At 46.2% G+C, this 17,350-nt stretch overlaps 1 protein-coding gene across 2 annotated transcripts in view; it reads left to right on the forward strand.

Moving 5' to 3' along the window:
- The window catches only part of LOC308179943 (unconventional myosin-XVB-like), a 32,282-nt gene continuing 14,932 nt past the window's right edge, over positions 1 to 17,350 (forward strand). The window contains exons 1-24 of one of the 2 annotated variants that reach the window (XM_080560797.1): positions 1 to 125; positions 496 to 620; positions 757 to 874; positions 1,400 to 1,575; positions 2,094 to 2,187; positions 3,855 to 3,935; positions 6,048 to 6,105; positions 7,766 to 7,896; positions 7,999 to 8,094; positions 9,544 to 9,779; positions 9,863 to 10,035; positions 10,742 to 10,814; positions 11,270 to 11,476; positions 11,585 to 11,664; positions 11,854 to 11,951; positions 12,128 to 12,215; positions 13,747 to 13,857; positions 14,034 to 14,128; positions 14,386 to 14,601; positions 15,105 to 15,201; positions 15,550 to 15,693; positions 15,983 to 16,172; positions 16,304 to 16,394; positions 16,956 to 17,190. In XM_080560797.1, the coding sequence (XP_080416923.1) occupies positions 45 to 125; positions 496 to 620; positions 757 to 874; positions 1,400 to 1,575; positions 2,094 to 2,187; positions 3,855 to 3,935; positions 6,048 to 6,105; positions 7,766 to 7,896; positions 7,999 to 8,094; positions 9,544 to 9,779; positions 9,863 to 10,035; positions 10,742 to 10,814; positions 11,270 to 11,476; positions 11,585 to 11,664; positions 11,854 to 11,951; positions 12,128 to 12,215; positions 13,747 to 13,857; positions 14,034 to 14,128; positions 14,386 to 14,601; positions 15,105 to 15,201; positions 15,550 to 15,693; positions 15,983 to 16,172; positions 16,304 to 16,394; positions 16,956 to 17,190 (3,094 nt within the window). In that variant the 5' untranslated portion in view covers positions 1 to 44. Of the gene's footprint in view, positions 126 to 495; positions 621 to 756; positions 875 to 1,399; positions 1,576 to 2,093; positions 2,188 to 2,664; positions 3,349 to 3,854; positions 3,936 to 6,047; positions 6,106 to 7,765; positions 7,897 to 7,998; positions 8,095 to 9,543; positions 9,780 to 9,862; positions 10,036 to 10,741; positions 10,815 to 11,269; positions 11,477 to 11,584; positions 11,665 to 11,853; positions 11,952 to 12,127; positions 12,216 to 13,746; positions 13,858 to 14,033; positions 14,129 to 14,385; positions 14,602 to 15,104; positions 15,202 to 15,549; positions 15,694 to 15,982; positions 16,173 to 16,303; positions 16,395 to 16,955; positions 17,191 to 17,350 lie in introns of those variants that run through there. The other variant, XM_080560798.1, reaches the window with a different exon arrangement.

Here is a 17,350-nt window from a genome sequence, read left to right on the forward strand (position 1 = left end):
CCCAGAAATGTGTGAAGTCTTCCCAAGTCAGCACAGAGGGGAGGATGATGAAAGGTTCTTCCTTTCTTCTGTTTTTCAGGAGTCATGCCTTCTTCATTCGGTGCATCACTCCTAATCCTAAAAAGGTAGGGCAGCATCCTCAGCTCCTTACGGTGTCCCTCAGTTCCTTGAAATCCAGTATTGTCTGTCAGCTTCCCTTTTGTGTCTGGATTTGGACTCTTTTTCTTCATTTGATAGCTTGAAACTTTTTGTCCCCTTTCTCTGTTTTGTACTCTTCCCTGTGGCCATGTGAGCCGACCATATGCTGTGGGATAAGAAGCATGTCCAGTGTCAGCTGAACACCAAAGGGTGTGTTGGGTTTTGTGTCTCATACCCATAGCGAGATCTAACCAAGGGCAGGACAATAGAAGGAGCCCCTTTTCTCAACTCTCTGCCCTCTGTTTTTTCTTTCTTTGATCTCATATTTTCAATTTTTCTTCTGTCTTATATTCACAGTTGTCAAATATCTTTGATGTGGAGTATGTCACTTGTCAGCTGCGGCATTCTGGGATACTGGAGGCCATCCACATTAAAAAGGAGGGATACCCAGTCCGTCTTCCATTCCAGAACTTCCTAGCCAGGTACAAAGATATATTGGCTTGGGATTCCCAGGCCACTCAAATTCTGGATGAACTTGTCAGCACATTGTGATTTATCCTCCTCTGAGGATTCCAGTTACAGCCCTGGCTTTCCTCATATCAATGTCTCTTCTTCCAGGTATGGCCTCCTGGCTGGGCAAGCGCACAGCTGCTTGGAGAAGAGAGAAGTCTGTGTGGCAGTGCTGTCTCGTGTGGTGGGGAGCCCCTCAGATCTTTATCAGATTGGAGTAACAAAGGTGGTGCCTATAGAGAATCCCATCTTAATTCCACTGGCCCAGCCACTTATTCATGGGTTGTCAGCAGACACTGAGCAGCTCATCTCTCCTGCCCAAAGAAGGGAACATTGCATGCCTCCACCTCCCTTTTGCTTTGTCTTGTCTCAAGTACGAAGGAGAAAATTTTAGCATTTCAGATAAAAACCAGGAGGCAGGCTCCAGGATGTTTTAGTAGTATGACCAGCTCCTTTGTCCTCCCAGTATTCCTTGATGGAGGCCAGGGCTGCTGTTTTTCCTGCCTAGTAACCTTCATCACTCTCCAGTTCCCTGCTCCTGAACCATCCTCCGCAAATACATCCACCTCTGTCATGTGGGCCTACACCTCCTGCCCTCTTCCATTAACAGAATGCAGTTTCCTTAGCAGGGGACCTATGGGCAGTAGAGGCTTACTTGTAAGGAGGGAAAACAGAAACTTTTATTATTGATTGCCTCTTAGAGAAACTGGCTGCTTTCATTGTGGGTCAGTGACTCTTCCCTTTGCCTCAGGTCTTTCTGAAGGAGAAGGCCAGGCAGCTGCTGGAGAGACGATGGAACCTGAGGCAGAGCTGGGCTGTTGTTACCCTCCAAAGGAATTTCCGATGCCTCCTCCACCGCAGGCGCTTCCGTGTCCTCCAGGAGAAAGTCACAATCATTCAGGCTCACTTCCGAGGTTATCAGGCAAGGTCAGCAGCCAAGGGCCAGGCAAGGTACAGGCCTTTGCCCTTGCCTAGGATGGCAAGGTGAGGATGTGCCTGGACAGGCCTCTCCTCACGCTGGCTCCCAACCTGCTCTGCAGTGGGGAATTCTGTTGGGTCAACTGTTAGTGGAATGTCAGGAGCTTAGTGGTGATCAGCAGGGCTGCAGGGGCAGTTCCTGATGAGAACAGTTGTGCTGTAGGCTTACATGCTGTAGGTGGAGGAGAGATTTCCCAGCACTGAGCAGAGGTTCCAGTAGAAATACAGCTGCTATCAAAACTGTTATAGTAGCCTGCTTGTGGTAGCGCTGATACTGCGATAGCTAGAGCAAAGGATGTAGGGAAAACATTTAAGAGAGAACCAGGCTTAACACACTAAGACCAAATCCAGACTGACTAATTAGGTTGTTATATTTGGTCCATAGCCTTGAACTGAGTCCACAGTCTGCCTAAATTTTGGTGGTTTCCTTTTCATTAGCGTTTTTTCCTCTTTTCATGTCCCTCTAGGAAGCGGTACAGGAGGCTGAAGAAGACTTTGGTGCAGTTTAATACCACGGTTTTAATCTCTAGACATTTCATTCAAAGGAGGAAGCACTGCCAGGTAACAACACTTCTCAGGACCAGGTATCCTGCAGGAGCTATTTCTGCCCTAGGCAGAGAGCTAGCGTTTGGGTGAGGCCAGGGCATGGCTGGCTTTAGAGACAGTTTATAGGAAATGATGCAATGAATTGGTAAAGCTGTCTTTCACTCTCTGGCTGATATGAATATAGTCAAAAGAAGTAACCACAGGGACTGGAGCTTTGTTCCCTAGATTAGGTTCAGAATTGGCAAGGGTAGTATAAGTGCAGCAGATCTGTATGCCTGTGCATGTGAGCTTCTCTAGGCTGCTGCACACAAGACATGAGTTTATTCTATCTGTGGCCTCCAGAGCTGCTGTTCAACTCCAGCTGTAAGGAGTCATTCTTGCTTTTTTAGTTGCCCAGCTCAGTTCTGGTGTTTCCCCAGATGGTGACTAAAATGTAATATTTCTTCAGTCCACCTCTTAAAGCTACCTCACGTTGAAGTCCCTGACCTTTTGGAAATCAGCTGGATCCATAGTTGGGGTGAGAATAAGATGGCAGTGGTTTAAGAAGATGGAAAATTGTGTAGAGAAGAGAGCCTTAATAACTGTCCAATGTGTTGTATATATTTTGCACAAGCTGCTAAAAAAATCAAATTAGAACCAGGAAATCAGGCCAATCATCTTTAGGATAGTGACTAACATCTGTATAGCTGGCAGCTTCCCAAGGTAGGGAAGGAGGGGCCCAGTGCAGCTGGTGACATGATCAGCAAAGGATGGGGTGGAAGGTTAAGGCCAATGTTGCTGGAAGACTGCAGAGGTGCCTTCTGCCATGCCATGCCCAGAACAGTGTGTGTTCCTTTTTCTGCCCTTTCTTACCTGGACAGGATCCAGCTTTTCTTTCCATCAGTAACCACAACAGCACAGTTATTTTGAATCTGTTTCTGTTCTTCCAGTGTGTGCTTGATGAGGTATCTGTACATGTGTTAACAACAATAAAAGGTCTCAAAGTTCACCTGCTGCAAAGTTCCTCCTTCCCCCACCCCTCCAGCCCTGCCCTTTGTACTTTAGCATGCCTACTGTCTTTCGCAGCCCAGCCCTCATAACCTCCCATCTAGTCCCTCCCAACATTATTCTGCAACAGGCAAGCAAGAGAGAGGGAGAGACTGAGACCCTCCTTTTTCACCTTGGGGTAGGAAGCAGGTGAGTGTTGAGGCTGAGAGGCAATAGTATGAGATGGGAAAGGGCAGAGCTGCAAGGGAGTTTGGCTCTTGGTATCCTTCCCACCCCTCTGATGGGGTCCCTCTCCACAGACAGCTTCCTCTGTCCGTTTTCAGGCTGCATTACTGTAATCTTTAATGCTGGAGGAGACAGGCGAATGTTTCTGACAGCTTGTGTGTGCTTTTGTCCTCGGATGCATCAAATGCCAGACAAGGGAGGAAAGGTGTGGGGGGGATGCTGGGTGGGTGGTGAAGGCTCTTGCCATTGGATTTTGTGTAGAGCAAGTGGTGCTTCAGCAAAGCTAAAGGCTTTGCCTGGGCTTTTCCTTCTCATATACTGTGTTGAGTCCAAGGAAGGCTCTGCAGCCTTTCTGTCATTTTATCTGCTGGAGCAGGACACCAGCTCCTGTCCAGCTGCAGAGTCTGTCTCCAGAGGTAGCTGGAAGTGATCTCATATATGTCTTCTTTTCTCCCCCTTCCATATTCTAGCAGCAAGAGTTAGAGAAAGGAAAGCAAACGAGGAGATCCCTGGCCAGTGGTGACAGGGAGAACGGTCTCAGCCAAGGAATGGTAAGTTGTCAAACAGTTTGTGAGAGTCTGAGATAAAACAAGCCAGCCTCTCAGGGTATTCCCCCTCCTCTATGCTTCCTCAGCCCAGAGTACCTTAGAATACATACACCATGGTGGAACAACAGGATTAAGCTCTGGAAACATTCTTAAGGGTTGTAGATTCTGCGTAGAAATGTGCAGAATTGGGATATCCAAATGATTTAGCATCCTCTAGGAACCTTTCTTTCTGATGTGCCAGACTGAGGCCCTTGGTGTTTTTCTAATCCCACAAATCACTAAGGAAGGGAACTGAGTGGGCTAATGAATTATTCTTCAATTCTGTTCTCAGATCATGCTTACGTTTATAGTAAGGCCCATTTCACTTCAGCTGAGTTCTGGGAGCTGGGAGAGCTCAGCAGTTCACAGGAACGCATAGGTTGAAGGTGATAGAACCTTGATGCTGCTGAAATCAGGTCAAGAACAAGAACATGCTTGTGATCTGGTGCTACATTTTCCACTAGGCATTCTAAGACTTTTCCTCAAAGGCTGGTCCCAGTTTGGGATTTCATTTTCTATTTGTTAATACCAAGATCTTTTGGGAATCCAGGAGTTTCACTCCAGGCCTCCTTGTTTGCTTCTACCCTTTTTGTTATTCTTTGACTGTTGAGTTTGAGACAATGCCTTGTTAGGGTTGCCCTTGGGTTGGGATTCAGTTTGAAATTGATGCAGTGATTTTTATTAGTGCTTTTGGTTCTAGACTGGCTTGATAATGCAGACAGCTGCTCTGAAAGGTTTGCCTGGGAGCAGTAAAACATCTGGAGAGTATGCAAAGCCTACACGTATGCTGGAAACCTTGCAGCAAGGATGCAGTTAAGCCTGCCATAAAGAGCCTTTAACTGCGTAACTCTCTCAATAGGTCAGCATTTTCCAATCTCTGGCCATAATCAAGCATCCCTAAAGTGGTCGTGAGGCAGAGTACTGTATTTGTTCGCAGCATTGGATTGATTCTTTGGAAGTGTGAGGAAGAGAATTTTTGGTAATCCTGTTCTGTTGTGATGGGTGGGAATGAGGCAGTTCTGCACAAACGTATTTATGGAAGATGTTGTTGAGGAAGGTAGTTATTAAATGCTTTATAGCAATATAAATGCACTGCATGCAGGGTGTTTAACCGGTATCAATTGCTATAAAGGAACACTGCTAACTGATGTCATTGTTTGTATGCTTAGACTGAACATACATTTACTATGGTGTGCATAGCAAGGAAACTGGTGTCAACATCATCCACGGTTTTGCATGGAATTGTTAGTAACAACAATAGGAGTACGTAGCACTGGGTACTCTTAAAATATCACCTACTTCCTCAGATGAGGATCCAGGAGTGTGAGATTTCTCAGCCTGCTACCTGAACACACCACTGAAAAGCTAGTTTTTAAGCCAAGTACCTTACCAGGAGCAAAATCAAACTGATAGAAAAGCTGTGACTCTGTCTTTGCTGAGGGATCATGTGAAGAGAGATGGCAGAATAGTATGCTGGTGAGTAGAGGCTTTACTATGTAGATGTTAACAACAACAAAACAGGCTTTATTCTTTAAGATACTCATCTGAATTATCCTGGTACAGATCTGAGCATCCTTAGAAAGTTCCAAAATAGCAATGTGCGTCAGAGATCAAGATCAGCTATCTTCTTATTTGTGCTGTAGAACTCCTGGATACTGAAAAATAATAATTAAAAAAAAAAAAAAAAGGAGAAAGGAGCAGGTGGAAATGGTTCCTTACCCTTAAAACATGATCTCTTCTGTGCAATATGACAAACTTGTTAGTAATGAGAAATGAGTCAAAGAAAGCCAAATTTCCTGTCTCTTCCTCCCTGTGGCAGTGACTTTTGTCAGGAATTAGTCACCTTTCCCTCCTGTGCTGACCCATGCCATGTACCTGTGTTAATATGCTGCTTCCTTATTTTGTAATGTTTCTGAACATTGTATATGCTGAAATTACTGTTGCTGTTCAGGAGGTCAAGCCTTGTTCCAACCAGCTGTTCAGAGGCAGCTTTACCTAGTCTGAGCAGAATAGCTCAGGGTTTATGTCGTTTCACTTCTGGTACCCCAGTGGTGGACTTGCTCACTCTCCCCACAGGATGTCGGACTTCTGGATATCCCTGCAGAGCTTGCTGCCCTGCTGCAGGTAGCTGAAGGTGAGAAATCCTCTCTTTTCCTGCGCTGTTTTATTTTATTGTTTATTTCCTTGTTTCCCAGCAGTGCGTTACGTATGTGCCTTTTCTACCTGCTGTCTGTCACCTGGGTTGTATTTGATTTATTATCATTGCAGTGTAAATATGATAAAGACGAAAGGTATTGTGTGTGTTGTTTCCCAAGATGGCAGAGTGGAAAAGTGACTTGGGCCAGTGGGCAGCATACCAGATTAAAATTCAGTATCTTTGTTATCTTTTCAGCTCTGTTGTTGAACTTTGCTGATGTAACTGGTGACAATGATGTTACAAAACTTTTTGATCAAAGCTGTGTGACAGCAAAAATGTTTAATGAACCCAGGTTTCTTTCAGAGCTGGGTATCTGGGGTGTGAGATCTCAAACCCATGCAGCTTCTTCTCAAAAATCCTTAAAGAAATTAAAGGTTAAGAAGTCAAAACTAGAATTTTGGCACTTTCAAAGCAGCATTTATTTATTTTTAATTGAAAATCACTTCTTCAAAAGTCCATTTTCTTTAAATGGGTTTAAACAATGTAAAAACTTAAAGGGAATGCTTTGCTTGGATAGAAAAGTTGTTTTGCTATTTTTTTTATCTTCCAAATATCACTAATAACTTCCCAAGCTGTTTACCTTATCTTGAACAATGTTATATTCACTTCTGTTTCCTCTGTAACTCTTTGTACCATGTGTATGTTTAATTTGCAGAGGGGTTGAGGTAAGATTTACCTCCTTGTTATGTTGGTATAGCAGCTAACAAAATGCCAGATATATCTTGGCCACCTGTGTAATCCAATAAAAGATATAATCAAGCAGAAGAGTCTTGTGAATTGGAGCAGACTGGGCTGGATTCCCACATACCTCTTTCTTACTCCTTACAGGATGTATCCCCCTGGGGACTATCTGCTATTTAGTGAGCAATGCTACCTGTATGAGGTCAGGGACCAAACTGCACTGAAACTGCTGAAAATGAAATTAGATGTGATGGGATGTAAACAGGGAGAAGGAGGGTGGGCATCAGGGGACGCATTGGTTTGGGGTAGAGGAATGCACAGAAACTGTGTTCCATTGAAAAATCTCTTAATTTAAAAATATGCTTGCTCCCGTTCATCCATGATAAATCCCTCATCCAGTGCCTCATCATGATGGTTTCTGATTTAATTGTTGACTTAACAGTTGCCAACAGTATCTCTGTATAAGCTAAGTGTTTCCTGCTCTGTAAACTGCATAAAAATTGAAACTTCAGGTGCTTCCTGCTCTCCGGATGTTACCTTGGGATAAGAGTCTGAAAAAACAGGGCTGTAAAAGCTCTCTCCTGAAGTCAGGCTTTGTGGTTTCAAGGCAGCAAGAGGGTTTAGGGCAGTGGGGCTGGAATGGATGTCTCTGGAACCAGGGGTCTGGTTCAGGGACTTAATTGCTTAGACAAGGTTAGATGCATGGAATAGCCAGCCATGGATTGCACTGCGCGCCAGATGTATTCTGGCTGCCTTTCTGACTGCTATAACACAAGGCCGGGTTGGATGAGGCCCTGGGCAACCTGATCTAGTGGGTGGCATCCCTGCCCATGGCCAGGGGGTTGTAACTAGATGATCTTTAAGGTTCCTTCCAACCCAAGTCGTTCTGTGATTCTAAGACCTCTTTCTCTTGCAGGTCAGTATAGAGCACAGGCCAACCAGATAACTGAGGCATTACCTCCAGAAGTCAAGATCAAAGATGACCTCTCCCTCCCATCCTCCATTAACAGCTATCCTTTTTCCTCCTTCATTAAGTCACACTTCCAGGTGGGAACTCTCTATTTCTCTTCATTGCTTCCCTCCTGGGGAAACGTGCTATTCTAGTGGTACCAGGCACAAACTGCATGTTTCTGTCCTTTTTCTTTTTAGAAGACAGACTTCCCTACCCCCGGCCATCCCCTGCATCACCCTTTAACCCACTTGGAAGCTGAATACCAAGAGAGTGCACTTGAGATCAACAAACTGGTGAGAGATGTCTTCCTTGACCAGGGCCTTTTAGAAGAACAGGTGCTCATAAGACAATGCTTTGATGCCTTTCTGCAACAAGATGCTTACAATATGTGGTGTGTGAAGAGAGCAGAATAAATTGCTGCTTCTTCAAGGTATTGGAGCAGCCTGACAGACGTCACATGAGGTGGTATCTCAGACATACAGTTAAGTCAGTATGCGATAGGGGGACAGTGAATTATTGTATAAAGTCTGGAACAAGGCAGGGACTTTGTCATCAGGAAAACTACACCTGGAACCACACCTTAATTCTGTAGTGTTTGCATAAGGAGGATAGTGTTACCACCTCTCCCCTGTGGATGCAAAACACATTTCTTAAAGATGTGATGTTCAGTCTATGAAAATAGAATGAAACTGCAGATAATTTCTAAGTAAATGTGTTAATCTTTTTGAGAATTACATGTTATTAAAATAAACCCATTAGGAAATGCAATATCTAAAACCAGTGCCTTATTTTGTCCTAATGATCTGAGTTGTGGAAGAATATAAGCTTCAATATCTTGTGGGTAGGTTGTGTTTGAGCAGATGATTATTATTTTTCCTCAAGATCACATGATCTTTTCTCTCCATTGCTAATCAAAAAAAAAAATAGTTATTTCTTTGGCAAAGACTGCAATACATAAGGATTTGCTACAAGGAATTCCATGAGAACTAAACAATCTCCACCTCCTGTTTTTCTCAGTTGAGTGTCTGTCATGCATACTACCATTAACCATCTTAAGGTGTTCTCTGGGGGAAAAAATATCCTCTCCAAAGCTGTCCATAGCAAATTGTAGAAGAAAAATAATCTAGTGAGATACTACACCGTAGAGGATGAAAATTTTTAAAAAAAAGCATGTAAAATGGTGATATGCATAGCTAAGAAGCTGAATCGTTGCTTAAGTGCAATGTAGTTGCACGTAATACATCTCATACTACTTGTTTTACTATTAACCACACCAAAGTCTGCTTAACATTCAGCAGTTAGTGTTTCCTCATGTCTAGCTGCCTGAGCTTTTCATAACTATCAGCTGAGCATCAATTTATTTTACATATTTTTACATCTAGACAGCTGTGGTCTCAGACACTATAACAAATAGCCTGTAGTAAGTTGCTAGCAAATTTGAACTCTGGTGCTCAAAGAAGGAGAAATATTTTGCCCAAGAACAAATTCTGAGTCAGAAGAACAGCCTAAAGAACAAACTGAAGAAGACTTTTAGTCAGGGTCCTGTCCCTATGAGCAGTGCCTCCCAAATTCCTCAGAGCTTAGGTGGTGCACAAAGCCTGAGAAAAGGTGCGGATCTGAGAGGTGGCTGCTCTTAGGCTCACAAGCACCCTGGTGTTTACAGTTCAGGTTGTCACTTCGCAACACAGTTCAGGCCAGAGGGTTGCAGTTAAAGCTCTCTTTTTCTCCCTGAATGATTCTAGATTTTGCGGTTCATTGGTGACCAGAATCTTGATGGCTGGCAGGAAGTACTTCTGGGCAACTACATTGCTAGGAAAGGTTTGGATAACGTGGCTCTGCGCAATGAAATCTTCAGTCAAGTGGTCACCCAGACATGGAAGAACCCAGATGTGGAGCAGAGCCAGCGAGCCTGGGTCCTGATGGCGACTTTACTGAGCTCCTTTGCCCCTTCACCAGCACTGGAGAAGCCGTTGCTGAAGTAAGGAGGAGAAAGAGCTAGCTACACTTTCGTTAAGGTTAAGAAAGATGAGCAACATGCTAAAGGCAGTTGTCTTTTCCTAGATTTGTGTCAGATCATGGCATGGATGGCTTCAATGCTGTTTGCCAGCGTAAGATCTTAACAGCAGCAAAGCACACAGACTCTGTGTTCTCCCGAGCCTACCCTCCCACTCAGCTGGAGTGGACTGCGAACCAGAGGAAAGGGAAGATGGTGCTGGATGTTCATACCTTTAATGGTAACTTGTGCTTCTAGTCCCTAAGGACTTTTACAGTGCAAAAATCAGCATTCAGAAAATGCTTCCCTCAGCTTAGTGGAGAGTGATCAGAAGACTGACTGTTTCTGGCTGGTGCCACAGTGGGGATAGAAGCATTTGAATCCAGAGCCCAAACTCCAGAAGTCTGATTCTGATGAGCGCAGACCTGCTATTCAGGCTGAAGGATAAGATTCTTCTGGGTTTGGGCCCATTTCAATGGAGGGCTGTCCTGGTTCTGCATCTCTCTGGGTTTAGTTTTCCTGTTACCCATTACTGCATAGCCCATGCAAACCATACTACTGCCTTTGTCACAGTGACTTTCTGAGCCTTTCTTCCTTCTCAAATATTGGCTTATGCTGCGCCTTGAGTGCATAGAACCTGTGTGAATCGGATGCAGATCATCTGTGCTCTGGCACCTTGCTCAGCGGGGTGGTGGCCCAAGTGAACCAGGATGCTGCAAGGACTTTCAGCTGTCAGTCTGAAAGTGCTTTGAGATGTGCCATCAAACAGTTGATATGAATGTGAACGTGGTCATGCAGAGCCCTCCATCTGCTTTCAGTCCTTGTGGGCCACCCCAGAAGTGCATGAGGCTTTCCAACTGGGCTCTGCCTGTGCCCTACAGAGCTTTGGTGTTGTTTTGGGTCTTGCTGGGAGGCTGTGTGTACTGACTCTTTCTTTTATGTGCTAGAGGAGAAGTTCTCAGCTGAGGTGGAGTCCTGGATGACCGGGGAGCAGTTTGCAGGCTGGCTCCTAAGTGCAAGGTACTGCCAGAGGATAAGAGATCTGGGGATGTGCAAGAGGTTATCACTGGTTTTAGGGTTCAGATCAATTGGGGCTGCAGGCTGGAATTTTATATGGTCAGATGTGGAATAGCCACTCCTTACCCACTCTGGATCATGGTCTTTCCCTATCTCTTCTGTCTGTGTACATGAACCCGTGGGCCTCTTTAGGAACAGACGAATCACTGGTGAGATCTGTCAGAGCAGCTTCAGAGAAAAGATTAAAAGAAAAAAAGACAAATACTGATTCATATATTTTCCTGACCCTGGGCACTTAATCATTGATTCACACCCTAAAGCTTAAGGACTTAAGCTGCCAGGATAGACAAGGCAGGACGAAACTGAATGCAATGTTTTCCTTTCTCTCTTTCCTCCTGTGTATCTTGACATCTTTTTTCTCTTTTTTTTTTTTTTATTTTTTTTTTCCCTGTTACCAGGGGCTGTGATAAGAAGTCTCGAGGCTGGTCTATCTCCATGTTTACTGGCAACACGTGGCAGGACTTGCTGGGCTGTGACTTTGTGCTGGACCTCATTGGAGAGTTGGAAGATGTCAGCAACCCCAGCAGCCCCTCTCAGTCCTCAGGTGGATACCCTATCACACCTGAAAGGGACAGAAACTTCTTCCTGAACTCTGCCATGGATCCGTGAGTCACCTCATCCTCCTGCCCCAACGCTTCTGGCCCTGTCATCCAGTGGCCTATCTCTCTCTCAGCATGCTGTGCTGTCCTTATCTTATTTTTTCCCTTCAACAGGATTCCCCCTGCTCCAGGTATCCAGGCCCCTACCTTTCCGCCGCCAGGCCTGCCTCCAGAGTTCAGCAATGCCCATCGAGGTGAGCTCTTGCTTGAGACTGTGGACAGCACTGGGAAGATGTGCCCCAGACAGGAAATCAGAGCAGAGGGGAAACTCTTCTTGATGTAGAACAAAGGAGGGCTCCACTCCAAAATATGACTGTCTAATAGGGTCTGGAGACGGGAATGTTCCTTACCTGCCTTATAACCTGACTCCTCTCCACTTGTAGATTCAAGATTCAGAGGTGGCTCGGGGGACCCTGTGGGCTTGGATCACTACGTGGATGATCTCTTCAGCACTGTACTGCATCAAGGCCCCAGAGTACCAGTAAGTCCTTTGATGTTCCCCCTGCCTTTTTCTTTGCAGCTCTTCTCTCCCTGTGACTCCTTCAAGCATGCCTTTGTCTATTCACTCTGCTTTCGCTCAGATATGCCTTTGGATGGCTATGCTGCTGTGAAGTCCATCTGCCTGAGCTCAGATAAGGCTGTTTTTTCTTGACACAGGATTTGGAGAACAGGGAGAGTCTGACTGGACGCATGAAGGGAGGTGGGAAGATTGGACCCACACAGCGAGGAATCTTTCCTTCTGCAGGTCTGTAAGGGGATGTGGACAGCTGAAAATGCCTGCAGTGGTACATAAGCTTCAATGAGCAAAAGTCAGGGAGTCCCTCAAATGCTAATTACTGCCTGGGCTGAGCTGATTCAAAAATAGCATTTGACTTTAGACTAGGTCATCTGAAATTGCACTTGTTCCCAGGTGCTTGGAGGCGGATGCTTTGGCGAAGGTGCTAGGTAAAGTTATCATCTTTGTTCTGCTTTTAATTTCTCCCCCAAGTTGGTCTAGGGGTCAAGGCAGTAGGTAGCTTGCTTCTGACCCAGGCCATCTCTTCCCTAGTGTATGGCACTCATAAGTCGTGTATTCACTTTCTATTCACCTTGTGCTTTCCCAAAATAGTTGCTGCATTTTTCAAAGGAAGGGTTTTGATTTTGATTTTTTTTTAAATTGCTTTTTTTCAGACTTGCCCATCATCCCTAGCTATTCCATGGGTTAGTAAGTCTGAACTCTATAGAGGTTCTGGTTTGCGTGTTTGTTTTCCTTGCTTTTCTTTACCTGTATGGAGCCCAAGACTTGGCTGTTCTCAGCAGGGTGGGGATCCCAGGCTATCTGTGGAGAATAGTCAGACTTGTTAGTGTCACTGGTAAGCACCAACCTGGACTGTAGCACTTGACTCTTCACCAAAATCATGCTAAACGTCACCCCGGGGAGGAATAGATAAGGTTAGCATATAAAAGAGTATTAGGAGTTAGTATTAAAAGGAAAAAGGAAAAAAGAAGAGCGGAGGGTGGAGAGGAGGGTAAGAAGGAATTGGAAACCTGGAAGGAGGCAGTCAATGGGATGTGCTCCCTCTCCTCCACCAATACAGGGATGCTTTCTTGGTAAGCTCTGCACCTTCACCCTTTGGCGAGGAATACTTGGGATAGCATTTTACTAGCACTATTATCATATATTAGTGCTATTGCAGTAAGTGTATTTATCAGTGGCAATTCCGAATCTGCCATGTCTGTCACTTTATTAAATACATTCAACTTTGTGAAACTGTCTCAGTGAAAGTGCTTGGCAGGGCTCTGAAACAGGCAAATATTTGACTCTGATAAGTCCCCTTTAATGCGACACTATCTCACTGATAGCTGAGTCTTTGGGATGGTTTCAGGAGCTCTGCATACTTGGGAGCTACTTGCTGCAAAGAGACCCACATGCATTTGGCAGTCCCAGAGATCTTTGCCCGTCCTTCAAGAGAAACCCTTCTCTGTAATCATACACAGGCATAAGGTAGTCAGGAAGAACGTGGTGTCCTAAGGAAGACTGCAGAAGCAGGGTCTGCATCCTGCTATTGTAAAGTCTAGCAGGCCACACATTTCTCTTTGGTTTCCTTTGTCCACCTGACTTTTTGCAGTGTATCCTGCTGTGTATAAAGAGAGAAAGCATTTGCATGTCCCTGTGGTTGGTGCATGCCAAGAGAACCAGAAGTACACAGCCCATGTGACGTGTTCTGTGGGACTGATCAGGGCTTCCTGATCTGCGATTCCCCGAAAGTCCTGTGCATGTGGCCTTTTGCCTCTAGGCTTCCCTGGAATGATGCAAACACCAGCTTACCAGCCCATGCCTTCGATGATGGGGATGCCAGCTGCCATGCCCATGATGCCTGGGGCAGGTGGCATTGCACCTATGCCAGGTAATAACACAGAGTTTCAGTAACTGTACAGGGAAAGGGGATGAAAGGGTGGGCATCCTAACGGAGCCTGTGCATCGGAATGTCAGGCCGAATGCACAGTGAGCTCTCAGCTCTGGGCTGCTGCTCAGGCAGTGTGGGGAATGATTGCCTGAGGGTGTCGTGTGTGTCTTCTACAGCCATGGTTATGCCCCAGCCTGTGATGCCAGCTGTAGATCCCAATCAGTTAGCAGCACAACAGCAAGCCTTTATCAACCAACAAGCCATGCTCATGGTGAGTAGAAGGGACTGGGTGGGAGAGGCCCCAGAACGGGGGAAGGAGAATGCACGGGTGTATGTGCTGTGAAGAGCCTACCGTGCTCCCCTTCTGCCTTAGGCCTGCTCTGTAATGCTCCGTGCTTATGTGCTGGGGTTAGGTATATAAAGTCAGGGTTAAATAAGACTGCAAAACTGGAAATAACCCTTTTTGCCTGTTTGTGTACATGGGGACACTGAGGCACCATAGGGTGAGTGATTAATTCCTTCTTCCAGGCCCAGCAGATGACCCTTCAAGCCATGACCCTTTCCCAGCAACAACAGCAGCAACAGCAGCGGCGGCAACAGTCTCATGAGAGCCCGAGGCCAAGAGTCTCAAGTCCACCACGAGCCCAGGCCCCAGCCACTCTCCCAAAACCCAAGTCATCTCCCAGCAGCCAGAGTGCTACACCACCACCAAAGGCTCCAGAACCACCAGCTCAGGCAGAAGTGGTATGAGAAACAAACAGTGGTTGTGAACTGGGTTTGAATGTCATGCTTTGCGTCTGTTGTGCTTCCCTTCAAGTCTGGCAATGGTTTGGCCGAGAGGAGAGCTGAGAGCTATATTTACCTATGGCGCAGGCCTTTCAAGCTTCACTTGCTCAGTCTTTAAGACACAGGGTCAAAAATGGTGACATTAAGGTCTGTGGAGGTTTGGCTGCAGTGTTGCCAATTTATTCCCAGCTGATCTGAATTTCATGGTGCATAGGATACTTCATGGCTCTGAATTCTTTATCTTTAAGTAAGCTGTCTCGGAGCTATAACATACTCCTCTTTCTCTGGACTGGGTTGATGATTTCTTTGGTCAGAGACTGATCTCTTAGAACACTCTGAGAATGGGAGAAGTTCTGGATCAGAGTCCAAACCTGTCCACAGAAGATAATCTCTGAATTCAAAGGCCCTATAGAGGTATTTTCTGGCTAGTACTAACTGACCATACTGTGAACTGCCTGCAGATCGATGACTACACAGAAGACCAGTTCTCTGACAGTGAAGATGATGACAATCCTCGTGAAACTTTCCAGCAGAAGCGAGCGTATTTTCAGAAGATGGGTGAGTGTTGACCACTTTGGGAGTTTGACTTATCATAACACTTTGTTCTGCAGCTTCCTTGGAGTAACAGCTTGGTTCTTGTCTCTCTATATGGAACCCAGCTAATCCCTTCAGGAGTTCTGGTACCGTGTGTAGCACATAGTGTACGTGCCTGCTCAGCTGGCTACAGTTAAGATCATGGGGTGTTGTGTTGCCAGCTTTCTAGAAATCTTTGGGCTTCTGGCTGCCATGCTCTCCTTTGGCTCTAGAAAGCACCAGCTTATGCTGACTGATGCAAGAGTGAGAACCATACCATTAATGCTAATTTTTGGCTAAGTTTAACTAGCTCAGGTCCCTCTTCCTACGCAGGAGAGCAAAAGATCCTAGTGAAGAAAGTCAGGCCGCCTTCCAAAATCTGGACCCCTCCAGCAAATCCTCAGCCAAAGCACGAGGAGAAGGAAGAGGAAGAGAAGAAGAATACAGAAGAGAAGCCTAGCCCTAAAACAGAAGCAGGTAAGATGACGTGCAGTGGAGACCCAGGCAGGCTGACAAGCAAGAACTCTCCAGGAGTGAGCATCAGCTCAGGATGTAGCCAGAGGAGGAAAGGATCTGGCTCTCCTGGGAGTCTCTACAGCAGAGGAGAGAGAAGGGCCTGGGCTTTGGGAAGTAGGATCCTAAAGCAGGGTGGGGGAAGGTCATAACCGGTCAGCCAAGGAGTGAGAGGGAGGGAGATTCAAATGAGATAGAACGATTTCTCCTGTGCTTTTGCTGGCTCAGTGTTTAAAGCTGTTACTCCCAATAGCTCCTGCTCCCCCTTTGCCACCTCCTGAGCCAAAGCCAAAAAAGCAGACGCCAAGAGCAAAGAAGGAGCCACCAGTAGTGAAACCTTCGGGCCCTGCGTCACGACCTGAACCAAGCCGAGAGATCCGCAACATCATCAAAATGTACCAGAGCAGGCCAGCCCCTGAGCCCCAGCCCATCGAGCCTGTCAGGTGAGAGGGTGGGAGCCACCCGAGTGGCAGGAAAGAGATGAAGGGGACTGTGTCCCAGCGCTGCTACGTGGCTCCATTGTGGCCACAGCCCTGCTGCAGCCCTAACAATTTTGTTCCCCTTTGTCTTGCAGGAGAGTGCCCAAGCCATTTATGAAGAAGAATGACCCCAAAAATGAGGCACTGGCCAAGCTAGGGATGATGAATCTCAATTCTCCCAGATCAGTGAGTGCTTTTCTCTCTGGTCACCTCAGCAGAGAGGGCCTGTGTATCCAATCCCCAGCAAGCTGGGAGCTATCTGATAGTACACTAGCAGCCAGGTCATTTGTTGTTGTGTTAATAGATAGCTGTGAAATCATACCACAGTGTTGCACCTCCTGGGTTGCAGTCAGTAAAGTCCCTTGAGGTCCTGGAGAAAGGGCTCTGCTGCAGCAAGTCCTGTTGTGGAATGTTTAGGACTGATTTGGAAGCAAACAACTGAGAGACAACTATTCGTGTTCCTCACATTTGGCCCCAAGGTCTTGATGTCTTGGCCTATTAATGCCTTTTTCTCCTTTTCCCAACTATAAGGTCCAATCTCAAATACTTGTTTCTCTGCACCTGGGTTTGCTTGATCTGCATTTGTTTGCAGACTGTGTGCTGATTTGAAGGTTCTGGTATTTGTGCTCAAACAGATGTTGCTCCCAGGGCTGGGCTGCTGCCCTGGGTATTATTTCTAACAGCCGTGTCAGTCAGCGTGTAGTGATGCAGAGAATGACTGTATCGAATGGTTTTGCTGTCTTGCAGCCTCCCCCCCTACCGCAAGAGAAGAGTCCCAAAGGGGCACCTCCACCTGTCAAGCCCAAGCCAGGCTCAGCTTCTAGCTCTATCAAGGAGAAACAGTTGCCTCTCCTGTCCATCTTCAGCCAGCCATCAAGTACCCCACCAGATTCCCAGGCCCCTCTTGCTCCCCCTATTCCCCCACCTTTGCCGCCATCTCTCCTGCCTGGGAACCAAGGCTCGCAGGAATCCACAGCGAAGGGTGAGTGTTGACTTCTCACAAGCGGGATTTGATAGAAGATAATGGGGCAGATTCAGCCTAGCAGCCTGGGACAGTCACAGCACATGATCTGTCATTTGCCAGCTGGCCAAAGACCGAGCAGTCCGTGTGAAATCAGACACACTGTCACTACAGTTTGAGC

The sequence above is a fragment of the Anser brachyrhynchus genome (genome assembly GCF_964034855.1).
Source record: "Anser brachyrhynchus genome assembly, chromosome: 18".
Lineage (NCBI taxonomy): Eukaryota > Metazoa > Chordata > Aves > Anseriformes > Anatidae > Anser > Anser brachyrhynchus.